The sequence below is a fragment of the Anguilla rostrata genome, chromosome 2, assembly GCF_018555375.3.
Source record: "Anguilla rostrata isolate EN2019 chromosome 2, ASM1855537v3, whole genome shotgun sequence".
NCBI classification, from domain to species: domain Eukaryota; kingdom Metazoa; phylum Chordata; class Actinopteri; order Anguilliformes; family Anguillidae; genus Anguilla; species Anguilla rostrata.
Genome location: NC_057934.1, coordinates 27,954,774 through 27,979,515, shown reverse-complemented (window position 1 = coordinate 27,979,515; position 24,742 = coordinate 27,954,774). Strand labels below are relative to the sequence as shown.

The 24,742-nt window shown below is 37.4% G+C and overlaps 1 protein-coding gene across 2 annotated transcripts in view; it reads left to right on the top strand.

The window, feature by feature from the left end:
* Positions 1-6,352: 6,352 nt before the first annotated feature.
* fbxo9 (F-box protein 9) overlaps positions 6,353-24,742 on the top strand; it is a 36,483-nt gene continuing 18,093 nt past the window's right edge. The window contains exons 1-3 of one of the 2 annotated variants that reach the window (XM_064324493.1): positions 6,353-6,780; positions 15,657-15,764; positions 24,554-24,685. In XM_064324493.1, coding sequence (XP_064180563.1) covers positions 6,778-6,780; positions 15,657-15,764; positions 24,554-24,685 — 243 coding nt within the window. In that variant the 5' untranslated portion in view covers positions 6,353-6,777. The remainder of the gene's footprint in view (positions 6,781-15,656; positions 15,765-24,553; positions 24,686-24,742) is intronic. The other variant, XM_064324492.1, reaches the window with a different exon arrangement.

The window sequence follows — 24,742 nt, the reverse complement described above, 5'->3', positions numbered from 1 at the left end:
GATTCTATTATGCTGGTGATTCCACAATATTATTTTGACTACATTCTCATTTTGGTATCGGTACTAATAGCCTAATATCATTAAAATGTTATTAGTTGTAGTATTTCTGTCTTTGCTGTTATTAAACAGCTGTGGAAAGTCTGTTTTTATGTCCGGTCCCCTCCCTACGCTGGCCTGAATCTCTGTTAGATATCCCACTCATTATCCAATCCGTGCTGTTACTGTTTCCAATTTAATTACAATTCCCCTTCAGCCTCCTATCACCAGCTTTGTTCCCACTCTATTTAATCCAACTACCTTTAAAAACAGAAAAGGATTAGGAATTATTCACTTAAATATTAGAAGTTTACTTCAGAAATTAGATCATGTAAATATACTAGTCATGCAGACTGACCTTGATATACTGGTTTTAAGTGAAACTTGGCTTAAAAATAGCGTCAGTGACTCGGAGGTAGCTCTAATGGGTCACAACTTACACAGAGTGGATAGAACTGGTAGGGGAGGATGGGTGAGTATATATGTTAAAACAGGTTTCTCTGTAACAATCTTAAAAGCTGTCACAATTCCAAGAGATTTTGAATTCCTTGCATTGAAGGTTCAGCTGGGGCCTAATTCAGTAATTGTGGTTTGGATCTATAGACCCCCATCTGCTGAGTTAGGCTCCATTGATGCAATAGTGAATCTACTGTCTCATTATTCCGATGCTGAATTGATTGTTATGGGTGATTTTAATTTGAACTGGCCGAATGATACTTCCAATCATTTCAAGGAGGTTAGTGCTGGCCTTAACTTATTCCAACTAATAACAGAACCCACTAGGCCAAATCTGAAAGACTCTAAATCTACCCTAATTGACCTTATTTTTTCTAATAGGGTTGATAATATCACTGCCTGGGGTGTCTTTGAGCTTGGAATCAGTGATCATTGCCCTGTTGGATGCATTAGAAGTACTCGGCTAATGAAAACAGAATCTCACAAGGTTATAAGGAGAAATCAAAGACATTTTAATGAGCAAGCCTTCTTATCTGACATTCCCCATAGTAATATACAATACACATCTCAGATTACTGATGTCAATTTGGCTCTGGATTTCTTCACAAAGACTCTTCTTTCTGTCATTGATAGACATGCTCCACTAAAAAAACTTTAGGATTAAAGATAGAGTCACCCCCTGGTTTTCACCTGAGCTAGCAGCTTTATTTAAAGAAAGGAATAGAGCCTAGTCTCTTGCCAGACACTCCGGTGACCCTTCACATTGGGCAGCTTTCAGACAAATCAGGAATAGATGCACATCTTTGGTAAGAGTAGCCAAATCCAAATATTACCTCGATCTAATTACCTGCTCCTATGCGAACCCGGCTAAATTCTGGAAGGCAGTGACCCACTACTTCCCTACCGTCACACATTGATTCTGGTGACTGTTTGATCTCTGATCATAATGAGGTTTGCCTAGCTTTCAACAAGCACTTTGCCGAGGCTGGGCATTTATTCAAAAAGGAATATACCCCCTCTTATTATTGATGATTGTGTAAATACTATGAACCAGGCCTTTCAGTTTTCCTTTCAGCCCTTCTCTGCTAGTGTTGTTTTTGAGACCTTGCAAACCATTGATCCCAGGAGCTCTACTGGAGAGGATAAATTAGATCCTTTTTTTCTAAAAATGGCTGCTCCATTGATCGCAGAGCAGTTAACACACATAATCTTTCTATTTCAACAGGCATATTCCCTAGTATCTGGAAATTGGCACATGTATTTCCACTGCACAAAGGAGGTGATAGAAATTATCTAAACAATTATAGACCAATCTCCAAATTACCATGCCTTGCTAAAATTCTGGAATCTCTGGCAAATAATCAACTCAAAGTATGTCTTTCTAGTCATTCAGTTCTAAGCCCACATCAATCTGGATTTAGAGCGAAGCATAGCACTATCTCAGCTGTTACGCTAGTTACATACAATATTATGTCTGCTCTAGACAGTAAGAAACAATGTGCTACCCTTTTTGTAGATTTGTCTAAAGCCTTCGACACAGTCAATCACGCTTTGCTTTTACAAAAGCTGGGCAGCATTGGTTTAGATGGTAAAGCTTGTGATTGGTTTCATAATTATTTGTATGGGAGACTTCAGTGTGTGAAGTCTGGGAGCATCCAGTCTGGGTTCCTGCCGGTGTCGAAGGTGGTTCTGCAGGGATCAGTTCTGGGCCCTATCCTTTTCACCATTTACATTAATAATATTGTTTCCTCACTGAATGATTGTCAAGTCCATCTATACGCAGACGATACTATTGTATATCGTATTGCTGATTCTGCTCAGCTTGCCATTGAGAAACTGCAGCTTGCTTTTAATGCCCTTCAGTAGGCTCTTGTTAAGCTTAAGCTGGTTCTTAATGCAACCAAAACAAAATTAATGTTGTTTACTAGGGCCAGAAACACTGATTATGATAGTATATTTATATCCACTGCAAATAGTTCTAAAATTGAGAGAGTTTCTGAATATAAATATCTTGGCATCTGGCTTGACGAGAAATTCTCGTTTAAATTCCATATAGATGATCTTGTCAGCAAACTGAGACAAAAAATTGGCTTCCTTTATAGAGACAGATCTTGCTTCCCTATGTTCAGTAGAAAAATAATTTTTGAAGCATTTTCCCTTTCAGTGTTGGACTATGGTGATATTATTTATAGAATTGCTGCTCCTTCTACTCTTAAGCGCTTGGACACAGTCTATCACTCTGCCCTCAGATTTATCACAGGCGATAGTTATGGTACCCACCACTGTGTCCTCTATGCCAAGGTGGGTCTGTCTTCTGTGGCAGAGAGGTGTGATAAACACTGGTATTTGTTTATCTTTAAGGCCATTGTCGGAATGCTTCCACCTTATATTACAAGGATGTTAGAGTGGCGCTCTGGACCCTATCCAACCCGATCAAATGGCTTGCTTATACTTAAGGTCCCTCGGGCTCAATCAGAAATTGGAAAGTTAGAATTACATTTTAGTTACCCATCCTCCTGGAATGAGCTTCAACAATTGCTGAAAATCAGTTCTCTACCAACTTATGGGCAGTTTAGAACGCAGGTTTTGAACATTCCTGTATCTGATTGTATCTTTTATTATACTTATTGTGTCTTAAATGTTTTTGTAATCTTGGCTACATTGAAAAGGAGGGCCTGGCCCTCAATTGTACCTCCGAGAATTAAATAAAGGTTCTGACTGACTGACTGACTGGCATGATGATGGTGCTGATGATGACAACGTAATCACATAGGCTATGAAAACAAATAGGCCAACATAAATTAAATAATGAGAATGAGCTATATTTAATTTGCTCTTAAATTAGCCTATCTTTCAAATGATGCTGATTAAGATGAAGTGGTGATGATGATAAACATGTCATTTACTAAAGCCGCGTTTTCACCGCAGGAACTTTACCCCGGAACTAGGAACCTTTTGAGGAACTCAGTGCGTTTCCACCGCAGGAACTAGGGTCTAAATTTAGTTCCGGGGGCTTTATTTTACCCCCAAAAAAGTTCCTGCTCGGGGGGTAGTACTTTCCAAAAGTACCATAACCTTTGGGGTGGGGTGTAAGCGCTGAAAAGTTCTGATTGGTCGACTACTTGCAGTGTTATTTGTTTTATTTCAACCGCCATGTTTAAAAATCTGCAGCCACAAACCGATTTATTTTCATAATAACTTAAAATCAAACTTGTATGTTATGCGGCGCAGTAGCCTAGTTTTGGTTATAGCCTGCCAACGTCTTGGAATTATAACGTGTGCTCTTCTGTTCTTTTCTTGCTTTAGTATTCGTTTTATAAAATGCTAAGCATTCGTGCTGGGACAGCATATTACGTACCAAAACATTCAAACGGATTAATTCGGTTGCTGAATATTTTCTTCCGGATTGAGGGCGACATAGCTCAGGAGGTAAGACCGATTGTCTGGCAGTCGGAGGGTTGCCGGTTCAAACCCCGCCCTGGGCGTGTTGAAGTGTCCTTGAGCAAGACACCTAACCCCTAACTGCTCTGGCGAATGAGAGGCATCAATTGTAAAACGCTTTGGATAAAAGCGCTATATAAATGCAGTCCATTTTTACCATTTTCTTTGTTAGCCCGTTGTAATTGACTCAAAACGTTTGATACAGTTAAGTGCGGTATGTGGTAGTTCTGGGTAATTCACATTGGTGATACAGTAAAAGCAAATTGGAAATCACCTTCCGCACTTTTTGTCAGGGTAAAATAACAGGTTAATTCTAGTAATCGTCCCTTTAGCTTTTTCAGACTGCCGTAATTTTACCCTGCCATTCTTCAATTCCACAAAAAGACCAGGAAGACTATGGACTAATTTATGGTGCATGGTTCGCATCTGGAGGGCACACTTCGCTGCTCGGCTAGCAGTAACTTCGAAGGAAAGCAAACGGTGGCTGTACCACTGCTAATTTAAATTTTCACGCAAGTCCGAGTTTTCGTTCTATTCTTGTCATTTTGCGATTAGCCTATATGGAATTGACGATGAGAAAGTAATCAAACAGCAAATTGTTTACAATGTGTGCATGTTTTCTGCTGTTGTTGCCAGTTATTTGTGGAATGTGAATGCATTCTGTCGCTTCGGATGTCAAGACATGAAAGTGAATGTTCGCATAAAAACATAATGAATGTGCTTGAGAGGATATATAAAACAGTTACAATCTGACTGTTGGCCTGTTATATCCTATTTGTTGCATAACAACGGTCCAAGTTCAACTACCAACGATAGTTTTGCTTGACAACGGTAAAATATGCCCAAACGGCTGCAGAAGAATATTTCAATTCCAGGTGATTAAATCGATAAAAATCAATAAATACAAAAGTAACCATATATAGTCATTGTTGGTAACCCGTTGCATATAAGTGGAATAAACCCCTCCGGGCTGTAATGTAGGCTACTTCGGTGGTAGTATGGGGTTACAGAAGAAATCATAGGACAGATGGACCGACCATACATACATCAGTGGGCTAATTTGCCTAATCTTCCCGGGACTTTAGACCGCGGTGGAAACGCAGACAACAATGGGCTGAAGGAACCTTTTAGTTCCTTGAAAAGTAGTTCCTGGGACTAAAAGTTCCGGGTACTTTTGGTGGAAACGCGGCTAAAGATGACGATTGTATGATTATAAGAGGCTACATAGCCTAAGCCTAATTTATCACGATTTTACGTAAATTAGGCTGTTGCATTTTGCCCATTTTTAAAAATTATTTCTCGGCTAACTCGTAGTTCAATGCGCTCAGTAGGCCTATGCGCGAAAAATTATCTGTGTAGCCTACTCTGATAAACCGAACATCACGTCAGTGGCTACAGCTTTTTGTAGAATATCACTGTTTTAGAATTCGCTTCGTGGTTCCCGTTTAATTGTAGGCTACTATTCATCGCTTTTTGAAGGATACGAACGTTCATTTTTTACTGGATTTGTCATATCTTAGTGTGTATTTCATAAAATTAAAAAAAAAAACACTGACGCAAAGCACAATTAACCGGTAGGCCTGCGGTTTTTAAATGATGGGGTACATTTATCAGCACTAGGCAATCACATCTCGAATAATTTCCACTTCGTACTGCTGTCACTACCCAAGTTCAGAATAGCATGAATTACAGTAGAATCGTATCGAAAGGTTGTCGTTGCCCATATTGTACCTTTTCCTGTAGGCCTAAACAATGAAAACGAGCCAATATTGCAGTAGACAAGCTCTTATTTTATTAGGTTCTAGTACACATTGTTATACATAGCCAAACACATAAAGCACACTGTATGCTTCCATTTGAATAAAAAATAAAACTTAAAATACTGATGAAATCTTTTGCTTTCTCTCATGCACCTAACAGGCATTGAAATCAACGCAAGCAGACCAAGTGAATCATATTAGCTAGCTGTTCCAGTCCGCAATCGCTTTTCACAACGGTGCATTATTGATTGAGATCAGAGTCACGCTGGCTAGGAATAGCTACAAACCATAGGGATGTCATTTACGGATTTAGAAGGTCTTGCCATTTTGAAAAGTGTCATTATATAATGAAAAGGGAGTTCGGAAATAAAAAGGCCATTCGGAAAAGTGTCATTATGAAATGAAAAAAGCCATCGGAAATACAACATGAGATAATTAAATAGCCATGAGGTGGGAATTATTTAAGTATTTATTTAGGCCTATTTATTTAATTATCTATTTATTTATTTATTGAATTCCACATTTATTTATGTAATTATTAATTTAATTTTGGCACATTTAGTCCTCCATACGGGTTAACGTCATTTTTCTCCGTTTACCGTGATCCTTCACCTTAAGGTACCCAGCGCGCACACTCTGGTGTCAACTGCCCATAGTCAAACATGGCTGCGTTTAAGAATTGGCTTCATGCGCCTTTGAGCAGCTCCCATAGGAATCCATGGAACCGATAAACGGAAGCTGTCTCCAGTTCTTATATATTTCGATGGTGAACTGAATGGAAAAGAAGAAAAAGAAAAAAATAAAACAAGAAGAAGAAGAAGAAAGAAAAAGAAGAAGAAAAAGAAAGAAGAAGTACGATATGTCTTCTTCGACGAGCCGTAGTTTTATGCAGGACCTTTGCCCTTTCACTCTGCAGTAAAACCTGCATTGTAGCTTTTGTGGGACGAGTTAGCATAATAACTGGTAGAAATGGCTGCAGTTTGGCGAGCTCGTAATTTTTCCCGTTGTGTTGTGCGTTTTTCTGACCGCGAACTGTACTAAATTCATCTGGTGACACAATAGAGGACTTCTCGGATAATCTACTATGGTAATTATATACGTTAACTGTAACCTTGGTCACATTTCAGTTCATGAATTTCTGTGATGACATGTCAACTGGTTGAATCATGACGTGCTTACCTCGGTAGCGATCGCCACATTTGGCTTCGATGCAGCTAAGTAGCGAGCACACAGCTAGCTTGCTAGGTAGGTAGTTAGGTTAAAGTGACTTTATAATAACTGACTAGTCCAAGTCATATTTAGCAAGCTATATTAAGACTACTATTAATGGTAAGGTTTGCTGGTGAGTTCCCGCGGCCTGTAAATTGAAATGCTGTGCACAACGCGCTAGCTCCTTGTATAGTTTTAAGTGCTGACATTTGCTGACCATAGTCTATAAACATATTTTATATCTGTGTTTGCAGGCTAGTAAAGAGGCGTGTAAAAAGACGACGATACTAACCAGTGCGCTAGTTATGAAGTGCTAGTTAGCTAGTTAGCTGTTGCACCTGTAATGGATTTTTTGCCCTGGCTAAGGAAATTTAACTCCCTGTGTAGGACAGAACCCAAACAGTTGGGTACTGTAGCCGTGACGGACGAAAATACACCGAAACAAAATGCTTATATTAGACTATTTATTTAGACTACTGGCTGTGGGCGTATTTAGACTGGTGTTAGATTCGCCTTCTAAAATACACCCTGAACTTTACTCGTTTTCTGACGTTGACCATCTGGTTATTTTAGTCAAGGCTATAAAATTACTTGCTACGCTGTCGTAAAATTTCTTCTTACCATGTAGAATGCTTGACTTATTTACATTATGGACAGATTTGACTACGAAGTAAATCTATCTGAATATTTTTTTTTAGATAAAAACTCGTCAATGTCATGTGAAAAGTTCTGGGGCTGATCCGTGCATAAGAAAACTGAAGTGATTCTCGGCCATGTTTTAGGGTTAATGAAACTTACTGCACAGGCAAAGATGTTATGACAAACCACTGTAAATGCAGCACCTTATTCCCCTTCAGTGCCAGGAGAAGACCATCAAAGAACACAAAAAATACATCTCAGTTCAAGTAAGCTTCAGTTTATGCCCCTTCGTAAATAAAGTTACCAATATTTAATTGTCCGGTCCTAAATGTTTTGGTACTGCCGAGGTATCTGAACAGTTTATACTGGATCTTGTGGGGAAACTGACGGAAACTCCAAGAGGCAATATGTACATATGCTTCACGATCGACGACTACAAAACAAAGTGGTCAGAGCTGTAAGCAAACTCAGGATGTGGGATAATGCATGGTGGAATTAAAAAAATATATAATATTAGGGCTCCTAAACAAATTCTCATTGACTGAGGAGGGGAATTCAGAAATAAGGTGCTGTCCTATTATGCACTTTCATTAATTTCTGTATAATAATATCTTTGCCTGTGCACTCAGTTTCATTAACTCAAAATAGAGAATTTATTTCTTGCAGCTGACTCCGTGTAAGGGGGAGGTTTGTTTGTACTGTTTATTAATTTTTTTTCATTTCATCAGGCATTAAGTCATTAAGAACAAATTTGGGTCAGTGACAAATAAGGGTTGGCAAGATGAGAAATTCAAAAATCTTTGAAAAACTTCAAATTTTTTCAAATGTTTTAAAAACATGCATCAGGTTTGTTAAAATGTACATTTTGTATATTGGTTTCATGTCATTTGAAAGGACATTGAGCTTGTAAATCAAATTGCCTCGTCTGGTTCGTGTCGTCACAGCCCAATGTTAAAATCCTATTGACTTTTTAAAAATCATTGATTGTAAAATATCTATAGCGATTAAAAATAAAATATTTCTCATGTTTTTTTGGGACCGTCATTCTCTACCGTAGCATGTGCTTGGTTATATTTATTTCAATCTCTGGAGGGGAAAAAACGGATTTGTCGATTTACGATGTGCTGGTGGTCCTGAACTACACTAAATCAAAGTCGCACGGATACATGTCACAACTACGTGTGCTTGTAAGTCTACCCGCCTAGTGCGGTGCCTAGGCTGCCCCTAACTGCTGGTCTGGGATCAGATTTCCCTTCCCAGGTCCTAACTTTAACCATTAGTAGGAGAAGAAAATAACTGACTCTGGACCAGCAGCTAAGGCCAACTGCACCCAACGCCGGTGGCTAGCTAGCTATACTCACGACGAATGCGGTGTCACTGGTTAGCTTAATGCATTTTTTCAGTGGTCAGGACAATAATGTTAAGAAGGGAGAAAATCATTCCAAATCCAACCATGTAGAGCAGGTCATATACAACCAGGGTAGATTAGCGGGTCTGTCAGCGCCAGCATGAAATATATAGTTTATGAAGTTTCGGTTAGCTAACGTTAACGTTAAGAAGGGCTGGATCAGCAGGTAGCTAGCTAGCTGTCAAAGTCAGGTTTATTTGTCATTACAAACCATATGCTGTACAGTAGCCTACACGATGTAAAGAAACTTCGTTTCGCAAGGCTTCGGTATAACCATAGACCGTATAGGGGTGTAACACAGACTATTTCTAATAAATAGTTTTATTAAAACATAGTAAGTAGTAAACATATTGTTGGTAATTTATCGAAAACCATGCTGACTAGCTATATTATTGTTGTGTTGTGATAAAAATATATAGGACCTTATATTCCATTTGAAATTACGTCTTAAGTTAGTTAGGTTATAGATCCCTGAAAGGAAATCCTGTTGTCATCACGACTGTACAATTATGATGTGAAATACACAATATAACTTTATAGTAACAAATCTGTTATTTCCAGTAATTTGAAATTGAAATACGATATCGAAGTGACACTAGAAGTAGAAGGGCGCAAGCATGTTCCATCTGAGTCGTGACGATATGCGTGCGTCGGAAGCGCGGTACCGGTATGTGTAGTTCCTAAGCGTACTAAACGTAGGCTACACAACGTTGTACCTTGTACTTGTCATGGGTCAATCGTGCTGCTGATATTATATTTCATGAGTCATATATGTCATGAGTACCGCATACCAATAGCTAAGTGGTTCCCGACTTGTACCTAAAAATATCGCTTATTGAAATTTCCCCATTCATTTTCCCATTGACAAATTTGCGGGAAAACGAGGGGAGTGGCTTGGTGACGTTTTCACTTACAAGCTCTATTTGCACCATTTTTTTTTTTACAAAAAGTAAGACTGAATGCACCTGAAAATGTCAAGTGGTGTAACCAGAAGAGAATGAGAAATATAAAATATTTTATCCACCTAGAGTGTATGTAAGTGTACTCATATAAAACTAATTACTTCATTTTAAAATATCACATGAAAATAGATTTTATTAGGATTATCTCTAAATTTAAATTTTATGCGTTTTTGCAATGTTGAGCCGTACGTATGCTGAAAACGCCCGTTTTCTAAATAATCTTTGACAAATTTTGTAAAAATTGTAAAAAAAAAAAAATAACGTCATTACACTGCAATAGAGGATTACATTTTATTCCTGTATATTATCATATTTTTATGAAAAATACTGGTTATGCCAATTGACACAATCCAGTTACACCACATGACCATGTTGCTTATACAGTCAAAGGCCACTGTTTGTTGAAGAAATTGTTTATATTTCATCTATAATCAGCATCATAAACTGTATTATATATATATTTGACAAAATTGGCCTCTAACAGTTGGCTTGTAATAGGAGTCAAATGGTGTCAAATGGTGTGACCGGTTACACCATTTGACATTTCAATTTAAAATCAAATTTGACAGGCATTATCATGGACACCTATGGAAGCACATGACCCTGGTGTGAATATTTCAAACATAATTTTTAATGTGAATACTCATTTTTATAATTATGATGAATGATCAATGTTTTCCTGGGGTCATACCATTTGACATACCCTAAAAATGTCAAATTATCTTAAAGAGAGTTACTAAACTTGGCATGCAGCAGAGGGTAATCAGGGATCCTTCTCTGTGATATCATTTACTGTCACATGGGCTTCTTGCACAATATTAACAAAATGGCTCCTTGAATGGTGGTTACACCACCTGGACAGTTCAGGACGTTGACTTGACTGACATGATTCCCCAAATTAATTATAATATTCAGAACAATGGTGTTCCATTTATTTTATTTACTATTAAATGGCTCTAATGTAAGATTATGACAGACTATTTGATAGGGTGTTTTATTGAGAATTTCACCTTTTTTAAGCAAGTTTGATTATTTGGTACAAAGTTTTTATGGTTACACCACATTGACATTTTTGCCATCATCCCCCAAGTATTCTCTCAAAATTGATTAAAACCAGAAACTTTTGACTAGGTCCTCAAAAAAAGAATGTATGCAAGTAATTTGTATGTTTATTTTCACATTTTAACTCTTTTTAATTTAACTAAACCATATGGACACAAAAAAATTAGCGTAACATCATTGACCCATTTACAATGGCGGCCTGGCAAGCGACAAAAGGCACTTAAGGGAAGGGGAGGTGGGCTAGAAGATAAAAGCATGTATTGTAACTATTAAGAGGTTACGAAATTTTGCTGCACAAACTGAATTCATATTTTGTGCTTGGGCACTTTTTTTTCACAATTTTACTGTAATGGTCTCAGTTACAGACAACCCTTTATGCTATCAGAATGTTTTTGAGAATAGTATAATCACAAACAAATTCGAAACATAAGTTGTAGGATTTAAAGAAATTTAGTGCCTGATATCCAAAATGCTCTCATTTCTAAACACAATGATTTTCATCAATTTCAATTAAAGTAAGTTTAACTGTAACTGTTACTATAGCAGTAATGTTATGGCAACCTATCTGTGGTACACTTTCTCCCTCCTTCTCTTCTAGCCTTCTTGTTTTAATGAAGAATTTTCCTATACTCATCTCTGTCAAAAGTGAAAAGTAGGCTAAATGTTAGCTGGGTGAACTAAATGCTAGAAACGATGCATAACAATAGCCAAATTTTACAGATTTTGAAAAACGTCAATTATTTTGTTACCTGGCACAGACACGGTTGCACAACTGTCCTTCTAATTATGTTTGTGTTCAGACACTGTCCTCCCTGCTCTGCTCTACATAGCCTACACCAGTGCAGTGGATCGAGGATGACAGAGTCTGTCGAGGAGTTAGTGGTGCGCGGCGTGTTGTATGTTAACCACTGTACTCTAGTTGAATTAACACTGGACATTTTATTGTGTAGTCCTATAAGAAACGCACATTAGAAAGTAGCCTCTTAACCACATCTAGTAGCTAAGACACCGTGTTGGGGAAGCTACTTAAAAAATGTAACTCAGCTAAGCTAGTTACTCTTCATGAAGGCAGTAGGTACACTAGCCTACATGTTGGCTGTGATTAAGTGTTTAATCTTTAACTGTTACTTCTTAATGCGGCTGGATATATGACAGTTAGTAGCAGCTCATTAAAAAAAATTTCCACAGCCGACCACCAAATGTTAGAGAGCTACTAGCTTGCCCCATTCATGACTTTATGATGTCACTGTAAATTTGATAGCTAAATTAGACTCATTTAAATAAATTCTCCATAAAGTTACAAAAATGTTTTACAGTTCCATAGTAAACAGTTGATAATTAGCCAAACGTCAACATGAGCTAGCTAGTTGGATAACTTTAGACTGCGTTTGTGTCATCAAAATTAATTAATTGTATGGAAAACACTGCTTCACGGTAAGAAGAAATCTGTATCATTATGTAACATTAGCTAGCTGTCTATGTTTCAGTTAACTAGATCAATTTTTTTACAGTTACCCATCAGCTGGGGTTGAAACAGCTGCTGATTGGAACATAATCATTTTGTTAACAAGGATCTTATTTGTCCAACACATTAATTTGTTGATGTTTGTTTATATATAATTTCATAGCACATTTAATTCAGATCAACATAGAAATCCGTTATTAACACACTCATTATTTCAAACTGACCTTTCATACAGACTTTTCAGCTACTCAGGTGTGTAGCTCATTGAAATAGTTGATTAAAAAAAGTATTTGAACAAATTCCTGTTAATAGAATGCCAAATAACAATGTCTAGCAGTTTTTTTTTATAACTTCACATTTGTCTTACAAATTACAGACCTCTACCTTACGGTTGAGATGCCATTTACAAATTCTATATGTCTGAACATTTTTCCTGTAAATCAAATCACTTTAACCTCTCATTAGAACCTTAAAACTGTTAATTCCTTTTTTACACTCCATCAACATGTTTTTGGCCAGAAAGCATCCTATCATTGCCTATGGATAAATATATATTTACATATGCTGCTTTGTATGGGATTTCTTCTTTAAGATCAGGCATGAATAATGATGAATAAAATTGTTTATATAAATAACAAAAAAAAGATTTTATTTAAGAGCACCGTATTTTTATACATTTTGGTTTCACTATATAGAAATAGCAGAATTTTTCATATGTGAGCAAAGTGTGGAGGCCAAAAGAAACCGCCCAAGATCCAAAGCACGCCTCGTCAACTGTGAAACATAGTGTAGTGGGAGTGTTATTATTTGGGCGTGTATGGCTGCCACAGATGCTGTCTCACTTACATTTTACATTTATTTTTATTTGGCAGATGCTTTTATCCAAAGCGACGTACAAAAAGTGCATTGCATGGTCATAGACAACTGCTAAACACAGGTTCAGTAAGGTACAATACTTATTTTGTACAGCTATTTCTAGCTAAGAACACAGTTTAGTTCACACAGTGAACACTATTCAGACCTAACCTCTGCAAAGCCAACTAGGCAGACGAATAAGCTACAGTATTAGGACAAATACAATTACCAAAAACTTGTCTTCATTGAAGATGTAACTATTGATAGCAGCAGCAGAATTAATTCTGAAGTGTACAGAAGCATCAAATCAGCACAAGTGACACGGTACTTAACATGACTACTTTCATTTATATAATATTAATATATCCCAAACATTACAGCACCCTGAAATGGGAGGCTATTTATAAAAAGTGCTATAATTTCTACATGGTCAAACCGAAGGGTATAAAATACCCTTAAATAAAAACTGAGAATTTGCACTTTACTCCACAATTTTGGATTAGTAATCAAGCAATTCCCATTTAATTAAAGAGCAAAATCAAGAAAAAAAAGTATTTGTCCCAAACATTATGGAACTCACAGTGTATGCATACTAACCCATATGCTGACATTTGATCGAATAGTATAACTGTGTGGTGAAGTAGTATAATCTAATTTAATTATATTTACTTGCTTTTTAAAAAATTAAAGCACTATGTACTGTCATGCTAACATCTGCCCAGCCTCAGTCATTTTTACCCTTTACTGACATATAATCCTTACAGTTTAATATGTTTTTTGGAAAATTCTGTTACAATGGATTTTTGACATTTTTCATATTTAACATTATATTCTTTAACCACTTGGTGCAAACCCCCTAGTGGTCGGCACACCAGCGTGCCTAGATTGTTCAACTCAGACATTCATTGTTCCTGCAACCAACGTATGAGTTGAAAACAGAACTCTTTGTTTTAGTTTCATTAGTAGACGATACACGACAACTATGCCGAATACGGAGTTTCGCAGCGCCACCATTGTCGCTCTGGTCGTTCACCCCCTCCCTACAGTTTCATCTGCAACTACACCCCCCACCTATGACATAATGTCTATGGGCTTCCATAAAAAATTCTTTCACCACACAAGAATTGTATTCCATTGTAGCAACAAGATAAACCCAACAATAGCCCTGAGATATGCCAATACAGTAATTGAAATGCTGCTCACTGAATAACGAAATAAACAAGACAAAGTTTTCAAAAATAATACCATGTCATTCTACAGTCAATATCTGGGACTAAATATTGAATAAATATACAACCTTACCATTGGTTTTACGCATACAAATGACCCTTTGGTAACAGTAAAAGACACTGCCGGTGACAAAATGACGGAAGTGGTGAGAACTGCATTATTGATTTACTGTCTCTGTCTCTATCTACTGAACACAGAAGATTTCATCATCGCTATGCTGAAAATATTTCGGTTATATACGTTATGTTTGAAACTGAGTGTCTTTAAATAGGTTGGTGGTATTTTATAATGAGGATATTACACTGTAACATAAGTAGCTCAGCAGTTGGTAGCTCAGTATTGTTTGTGTTTCATGCACCGAATATGACGTGAAAGCTGGAACATCACCAAAACGAGGTGGATGATTGAATATTGTTTCAATGTCGTCCCATCCCCATACAAGAAAACATTACATACCGCAGAATACAGAAAAACATGCAAGAGTTAGCCTAATTACCACACATTTAGGTACTGTAACGCATTGTGTGACAATGTCTTTCCTTTTTTTTTTGTCTGATATCAATGTTTCATCTTAAACCTTCATAAGGGGCTCATTTATATGCTTTATAACGGAGAGAAAGCATTTTATTCATTTTTGGAGAGATTTTGGATATGTTTGGACCCCTAGATATTTTAGACCACTTTAGCAGAAAATGTCTAACAGTGGTTGTTAGGCACCAATTTCCCAAATTAGTAGGCCTACTAAAATTTATATTTTCTTTCTGGAGAGTTGAATTTATTTCCAAGTACCACTCACAATTTTAAGTGATTATGGGATTTGAGACATTTTGTCAAATAATAGTCTATATAATTGAGAAAAGGGACCTGTAATGTTTAAACGATTGGTTTGTATTCAGTGCTCTGACACACCAAAGTAGCAGTGCTCCCTATCTACCAGTCAAGATTGTGTACACCGGCAGAATGTGTAAATTCTTTTTTATTCAAGTATCTTCATAATGTATGGTAATGATGTTGTGTGGTTTAGCTAGGAATTTCTAGATTGGTAATCTATATCAGTCTATGATGTCAGCCACATGCATTTTCCCATGCTCCATTTAGAGGAAAACTATAACCATGTGTTTTTATGTCAACAGGCAGAGAGCGAAATTAATTCTGCTGATATCCTGGAAGAGGAAGAGGAAGAGGAAGAAAAAGAAAATGAACCTAAAGAAAATGAAAATTCTCGCGAATCTGACCTCCAAGTAGGTACTTTTGCGTCCCGTCTAAATCTTTGTATGTACATACATACCTTTAACCAGGGTACAAGACTAATGGTGTCCCTATGTCCTGGGGACAATAAAAAATGTGTTTTGGACGAAAACATCCTCAGTACGCCTTCAAGACAAAAGGAAAAAAAAGTTGTTTTTTTTTCTCGCGTTTGTGACATTACTCAGATTGAGCCAATTGAGTCCCCACCCCTCTCACTGACTAGTTGACACTGGTTGACACGGTGTTTGTATTTGGTTTCATTCTGAAAATATTACAGATTAATCTTTTTTAATACAAACAACCTACATCACTTGGCTGTGATTACACACCACAATTAAATTTCTGGGACGTACCATTCACTAACAATTTGACCAATAGTACCAAGAGTGAAATGTTACACTTAACCCCAAGGTTGGCATAAAAACTAACGTGGGGCAGGGTACACCTAACTGTAATAGCTTTAAAAGTTAATACAAAATAAGGCGATTCAATACAATTAAATGTTATATGATACAAACAGTCTTTAATTAATTTTTTTATTACATTTATATGTTTTTTGCAGCCAACCTATATCGGTGAAAATCTGTCCCAAGACTGCATTGTTCCATTGTTCTAATGTCTGTTTGAATCCAAACAGCTGCATCAGTCTATGTCACATAGCCTAAGTTGCCATTGAGTTAAATATATGTACAAAGATCCGGTCTAAGCTGAACAAATCCAATCAATTGTTTAATTAATAGTCTGCTGACAACAGGCTAACAACCCCGTTCGGTTTAGCCCTGCAGGGTGTCTGTACTTGGCTAGAAAACAAGCTAGCATGCTATATCAATACAATGTGATCTGTTAGTCACGAAAAGACTGTTTACAATTACATACATTTGGATTCCTTGACATACACACACAATATGGTAGCTGGAAAAAAAATGTCTTGCATATAGTCAAAAAAGCCTTTTGGCAATATCTCCCAAAATATTTATTAAACTCTGCCCACTTTCATGGTAGACAAAAGCCGCGTTTCCACCAAAAGTACCCGGAACTTTTAGTCCCAGGAACTACTTTTCAAGGAACTAAAAGGTTCCTTCAGCCCATGGTTGTCTGCGTTTCCACCGCGGTCTAAAGTCCCGCGAAGATTAGGCAAATTAGCCCACTGACGTATGAAAAAGCGACGTTGTCGTCGGTCCATCTGTCATTTGATTTCTTCTGTAACCCCATACTACCACCGAAGTAGCCTACATTATTTTCTAATAACCGGGACAGCCCGGAGGGGTTTATTCCACTTATATACAACGGGGTGGCCAACAATGACTATATATGGTTACTTTTGTATTTATTGATTTTTATCGATTTAATCACATGGAATTGAAATATTCTTCTGCAGCCGTTTGGGCATATTTTACCGTTGTCAAGCAAAACTGTCGTTGGTAGTTGAACTTGGACCGTTGTTATGCAACAAATAGGATATAAATGGCCAATAGTCAGATTGTAACTGTTTTATATATCCTCTCAAACACATTCATTATGTTTTTATGCGAACATTCACTTTCATGTCTTGACATCTGAGGCGACAGAATGCATTCACATTTCCAGTATAACTGGCAACAACAGCAGAAAACATGCACACGTTGTAAACTATTTGCTGTTTGATTACTTTCTCATCGTCAATTCCATATAGGCTAATCGCAAAATGACAAGAATAGAACGAAAACTCGGACTTGCGTGAAAATGTAAATTAGTAGTGGTACAGCCACCGTTTGCTTTCCTTCGAAGTTACTGCTAGCCGAGCAGCGAAGTGTGCCCTCCAGATGCGAACCATGCACCATAAATTAGTCCATAGTCTTCCTGGTCTTTTTGTGGAATTGAAGAATGGCAGAGTAAAATTACGGCAGTCTGAAAAAGCTAAAGGGACGATTACTAGAATTACCTTTTATTTTACCCTGACAAAAAGTGCGGAAGGTGATTTCCAGTTTGCTTTTACTGTATCACCAATGTGAATTACGCAGAACTACCGCATACCTCACACAACTGTATCAAACGTTTTGAGTCAATTACAACGGGCTAACAAAGAAAATCCGGAAGAAAATATTCAGCAACCGAATTAATCCGTTTGAATGTTTTGGTACGTAATATGCTGTCCCAGCACGAATGCTTAGCATTTTATAAAACGAATACTGAAGCAAGAAAAGAACAGAAGAGCACACGTTATAATTCCAAGACGTTGGCAGGCTATAAACAAAACTAGGCTACTTACTGAAAGAAAATCGGTTTGCGGCTGCAGACTTTTTAAACATGGCGGTTGAAATAAAACAAATAACACTGCAAGTAGTCGACCAATCAGAAATTTTCAGCGCTTGCGCCCCACCCCAAAGTTTCCGGTACTTTTGGAAAGTACTACCCCCCGAGCAGGAACTTTTTGGGGGGTAAAATAAAGCCGGGGTAAAGTTCCTGTGGTGGAAACGCGGCTAAAGGGATGGTAATTTTGAGTGTTTAACCTGAAATACGTTGTTAAAGCTTGATGCGTCTGCCTAAAAAGTCTGTGTTACATTTTACCCTGTGTTAGATTTGGACCCACTTTGTGTCAACAAATTTAATTCCTACAGCATTGCCCATTGCGGCTAACATTCCTTGAAGAACAATCATTACTAACTCCTTGCAAAATGTCGCACTTAAGAAAGCAAGTCTGCAGAAAAAACTTGGGGACGTCAATAAAATCACGCAATTAATTTTTGGTTGCAGAAAGGAAAACGTGGCTAATAACAGTGTTTAAGAGACCGGTAATATTTTCATACTCATTCCTACATTCCCAAAGTGACATTGACAAGGGGTGATTACTTGAAAACAGTAACTCTAAGCATGGTATGAAGCAGTAGCAGGATGTGCAGCAATACTCGCTGAACACAGGCTAAACTAGATATAGGATGCTATGTGTGGAATGGCGCATAGCTACAGCACATAAGTCTAGGCTAGGCTACTGCGCCGAGTACGGTAATACATGACATTTTACTTAGCCTGGTTTTTTCCCCCGAAGTTACTTTGAAAAAAATGAAAACTCAAGGTTTGTCATTTTGGGCTTGTTTTAAGAAATCTGGTCGCTTGTTATGGTTACCGTTTGTTCAAAAACGCTAGAACACTATCTTGCTTATTAATTTTACCATTTATTTTAGGTATTCAACCCCTGTAGTCTATTTTCTATTGTACCGAATCGTGGGCTGATTATATCTTTTCATTGTTATTGAACAGTGATGCTCAGCTGTTTCTAAATCTGATGGTGAAGATTCACCAGCATTAGCCTTGGCCTACTAACAAGAAAATTAACAGTAGCACAGCAGTCTTCTGCAAATTACCATAGACTGTTCAGTAACGCAAGCACAAAAACAGCCTCATTGCTAGGAGTATTGGTTGCCTTTGCCATAGTACTTTTCACTACATATTTTATTTATAGTTACAGCTGTCATACACTGCCCTCTGTAATGTTTGGGAGTGGTACAAAGACATTTTGTCCCCTTGATTTTGCTTTGTAATTCACAATTTTAGAGTTTTAATCAAACGATTCACATGTGGATTAAGTGCAGATTCGCAGCATTCGCAGATTTTTTTAATGCATTTTAATTTCACCATCACCAAATTTTTTTAAGTTTGGGAATGGTCCACATTCAGTTCTGGTTAAAATAGCTTCTTGCTTCACCTGGGACGGTGGCGAAATAAGTTAGTCTGGAGCCCTGTCTTTCAAACAGGTAAAATTAGACTATCAAATGAAAGTATCAAATGAAACATAACCAACGCCTGCAATAAATTCACAGCATTACCAGACAAAAACGGCTTTGTACCTGGTACACTACCATTTTCTTGCGCTACCCAACCATCGTAGTTTTATTATGTTAATTAATAGGGATGGTGATTTTCAATAATTTCATAGATTGTGTGCTTGATACCAGATCGATTCCTAGCATGGAAAATAATCTATTTTCAGAATGCGTCTTGGCCCAGCGGCACCACTCATGTAGCAAATGCACACACACCTAGCAACAACACACATCAGTACCCATGTTTTTCCATCATAATAAAGTTAATGATGAATGGGATATGATACTCGCAACAGTTTCACGCCCACAAAACTAATATTCAATCGCTAAATACTCAATTTTAATTTATTGGGTCTTATTTGTTATTTTTTCATATGCCATATATGGCTATGAAGTAGCACCTACAAAATCACTGTTCTGAATGAATGCACATCGGTCTGACTCGATAAAGAGGAAATTTGTAAGAGCACGCAAGCCAACAGTTATAATATTCTACTTGCAGCAGTGTCATCTTGATGTCCATGAATGACTGTATAGAGAGTGAGCTAGTCTAGTTATAGCCTGACTATGTTTATAGCTTAGACTATATTTTGAGTATAATTAAGTAGTTTGCTAACTTTCCATCTGTGATAACAAACACGTTGTGAGACCATTTTCACATAAAACCTAACTGCAGTTTAACCCCTTAACGCACATGCCAAATCTTGCCAATCCTTGCCCATTTAGGGGGTACCCTATTTAAAGCTTTATAACTCCAGATGTGAACACCACAGAGACTTGAAAAATGGCTTAAATGAAGCAAGACATTTGTACCATTTACAATACTAGCTTAGATTAGGCCTACTTTATATTCATAATTGTGGAAGAAATAAAGTGCCACAAATGCACAAAAAATCTAAAATGAATTTGCTCTTTTCTAGTTCGCAATGAAATCCTGAGAGATTGCATATATACAGCAGGTTAAATTATACATGGATCAAAAACTTCTTGACCAAGTAAAATCTAAGGGTGGATATGTAGAACTACTAAAGATCTGTGAAGCAAAAACTAAGCAGTGTACCCAGGGTCTCCAAATCTACCCAAAATGTTTCTAAATTATGCATTGCTGTAAATCACAACATATTCACGTATTTCACTACAAATAAACAGTTTTTACTCAAGAAACTCAGTGTTGCATCATTTTAAAGTGGGAATTACAAGCTTTCCGTCAGTACAGTGGTCTAAAATAGCTAGGGGTACAGAAACAAATCCAAAATCTCTCCAAAAAGGAATATAATACTTTTTGTCCATTGAAAGCATTTAAATGAGCCCCTTATGAAGGTGTAAGATGAGATTTGATATCAGGTTTAATATTAACGTAAAAGTATTGTCACACAATGCTGTACAGTACTTAAATGTGTAATAGTTAACTCTTGTATGTATTACTTTGAAAATGAATAGAAATTTTTTTCATGTCGTCCCATCCCCATACAAGAAAACATACGAGAGTATGTTTTCTTGTATGGGGATGGGACGACATGAAAAAAATTTTCAATGGGGATGGGACGACATGAGAAATTTTCAACCGTCCATCACATTTTGATGTTCAAACACTCTCGTCATCGCTGTTGCATGCATCACAAAAACTACTAGACTACCAACGAACGCTTATATTACATTGTGAAATATCCTCATTATAAAATACCACTAACCTATTTAAAGACACTCAATTTCAAAAATAATGTATATAACCGAAATATTTTGAGCAGTAGGCTAATACTTACATAGCAATGATGAAATCTGTTTTCAGTAGATAGAGACAGAGACAGGAAGTCAATGATATAGTTCTATCTGCTTCTGTCTTACACTAGAAAACAGTGTCAGCTAGGTCTATAAGCAAACATATGGCTTAGCTATGCTCAGAAGTCCTCAATAATAATAGTATTTTCCAAGAAATTATGAAAAATTGTTCACAACGTTTCGTTAGATGCAGCGTCTTTTACTGCGACCACAGAGTGAATGTGTAAGTGAATGCAATGATAACAAAACATTTGATTACGCTGACCTATAAAACGCTATTCCAAAAGCAAAATTAGACATGTTATACATCGTTAGTAAGCTTATACTCTCACCTACTGATAAATGAATTGTCAATCAAGCCAGACTGTACTAAAAAGGGCGACGATGCCGTAAACAACAAATGTGGTATTACGCACAGCTATTTTGGAAGGTTACCCAGGCATCACAAATGAGTGTATATTTCACAAACTGATTGTCCAAGGCAATATATGACTACTCAGTCTAAAAAGGGACATCTCTATGCGAACCAATGGTAAGGTTGTATATTTATTCAATATTGAGTCCCAGATATTGACTGTAGAATGACATGGTATCATTTTTTAAAACTTTTTCTTGTTTATTTTGTTATTCATTGAGCAGCGTTTTCACTGCTGTATTGGCATATCTTAGGGCTATTGTCAGGTTTATCTTTTTATCTAGTTGCTATGACGGAATACGATTTTTGAGTGGTGAAAGAATATTTTTATGAATGCCAAGATAGACAATATTGTCCATTATGTCATGGGTGGGGGGTGTAGTTGCAGATGAGACTGTAGGGAGGGGGCGAGTGTTAAATGAACGACCAGAGCGAAACTCCGTATTCGGCATAGTTGTCGTGTATCATCTACTAATGAAACTAAAACAACGCGTTTCTGTTTTTAACTCATACTTTGGTTGCAGTAGCACTGAATGTCTGAGTTTAGTAATCTTGGCACGCCGGCGTGCCGACCACTAGGGGCTTTTGGCTAAGAGGTTAATATTAGATAACCCAGTCATTACTAGAAAGACACGTTCATTGCTAAGTGGTATAGCATGTGATATTTGCTGGAAAACTTGCTTAACGTTTCCATTACAATGGAATCGCGTATTTTGAAATGCATGTTTTCACTGAAAACATCTTTAGGAGAAAATGAAAAAGATTGAGTAGGCACGTGTCCGACGAGTAATGGATCAATTCTTTACTCATACCCATCCCTACTAATTACCAATTGTTGTCAACAGGTGTGATCAAATGTCACACGCTAGTTGTGTGTGGTCATCACAGTCTTGTGGTTTTTTGGGGCCAAAACACATGTGCTAAGTTTGGCAGGTAGGGACTTCATTGCATAAATGTCTCATTCTTATTGCTCTAGCTGTGAATTCATGGGAAATTTAAGCATATGAATTTTCCAACATGGAATATTGTCATACAAAACTTATATGTTCGTAGTTGAGTCTCTGAATTTTGCACACTGTGATGAAGCTCTATTTGGCCATTCATCCTTGTAAAATTGCTCACTCTGTGTCAAGTTGGTTAGAGAATGGCAATGGACAGCAATTTTCTTTCCTGCTTTCTGATTAAAGTTAAGACTCCAACTTAGTCTGGCAAGGACATCTATTTTATTCATTTGAAAACTCCAGTGTTGTGCTGGAAATGTGCTTTGGGTGCTTCCCTTTTGATTGTTTTGACAGTGTGGTGCGCAGATTATTGTGTGCCAGTTATCTTTGAATCTTTGAAACCTTATGAGATTTCCAGTTCTTGCTGATGAATAGCGTCCCCATAGCATGATGCTTCCACCTCCATATTTTATGGTGGAGATTGTGTTACCTGCAGTATTCTCTAGGTCGGTGGACCGTAGTTAACATTAGTTAATAGCAACTGTCATAGCTAATAACATTAGTTAAAAGCATCTTGGTTAAATGCAGCAAAGTTATCATAATAACATTTGCTAGCTTGCTAGCATTGTGTAGGATGTGATGTGATGTTATGTTGCTAGCTATGCAGTTTCTTACACACATCTAAAAAAAACATACAAATTACCGTTTCTGACACAGCCTCTTAGCTGCAGATAATGAAAGTTATACGTACTTACTGGGGACTAAATGGCTAATTTACTACAAATATAGATGTCGCTTGATCCAGGATCCCTGAGTTTTCTGGCTTTCCCTGCATCTAATGGCCTGAATCTGCATTTTTTTCCTCATTGGCTCAGTGTTTTTGCATGGGTGGACATAAAACTAAAAGTCGGGGTTCTTGGCTTTATTTGCACAGCCCACCATACAACAACATTTAGGCATTTTTATAATCTTGATAATCCACTGACTGCTAATATTAACTACATTGAGTGCAACAGATTGTTTGCACCCATCATGGGGGGCGTGGCCTATGACAGGCATGTTGATGCATACGTATTACGCAACCAGTGACGTAGACGTAAATGTAGCAGGTCTTAGCAGTTGATTAAAATTCTTTACATTTCAGTCATCGCAAATACCATCGAAAATACATTTTCAAGATTCAAGGAGCGGATTTGAAATGCACATTTCTTAATGAATTCCTGGTTATTGGAAATTTAGAACCGGTTCCAATTCGGAACCAGCTCGATACCCAACCCTAATGATAACTAGCCTAATCTGCATTGTGTTAATAAATTCTAGCAAAAAAAACAACAAGACCAGGTTAAAACCTAATATATGGCTGGACCTAAGCCACGTGATCCGGCTGACCAATGGTGTAACTTCATAACTCGGCCGACCAATGGTGTAACTTCATCACTCACTTACTCAGTCACAGACATTCGCGTCTGTAGGGCTGGCCCTGCTGTTGCGGCTGAGCCAAAAAGAATGACCTTGAACATGTGTTCAACAACCTAATACATAACTGCACAAATAAAGTATGAAGGGATTAACAGAGCAATACTCTGGTAAATTATTACATGATAGTTCACACTTGAACAGCTATGGTCTGCAGAACGCAATTCCCTTACACGCCGTACAGGTAGGGTAACCTAAATCAAAGCAGGGATACAATCAATCCCCAAAAAGCAGACAGGAGACTTGGAGAGTGTTCTCTCCTGTGTTGCACATTTAAAGCACTTGTACTTTGGGGAGAACTTCCTGCTGTCTTTCACATTTAAAGGATTTACTGAACAGTATTTTGGTATCTCTTCTCGCTTTGTGTTCAGCTGGAGCTCAGCGTTTTTCGGGCACAGTGGATGTCTGAACTGATACCATCTGCTGGGTCCATCGCTGGTAAGAAAGAGCTGTTACGATCAGGGGATCTGAAGAGAAAACATGACCTTGCTCAAGAGGAGAAGGTAAGAACTTTACTTTTACTTTTCATTTAGGGAATGTTACCATTGCTGTTACAATGT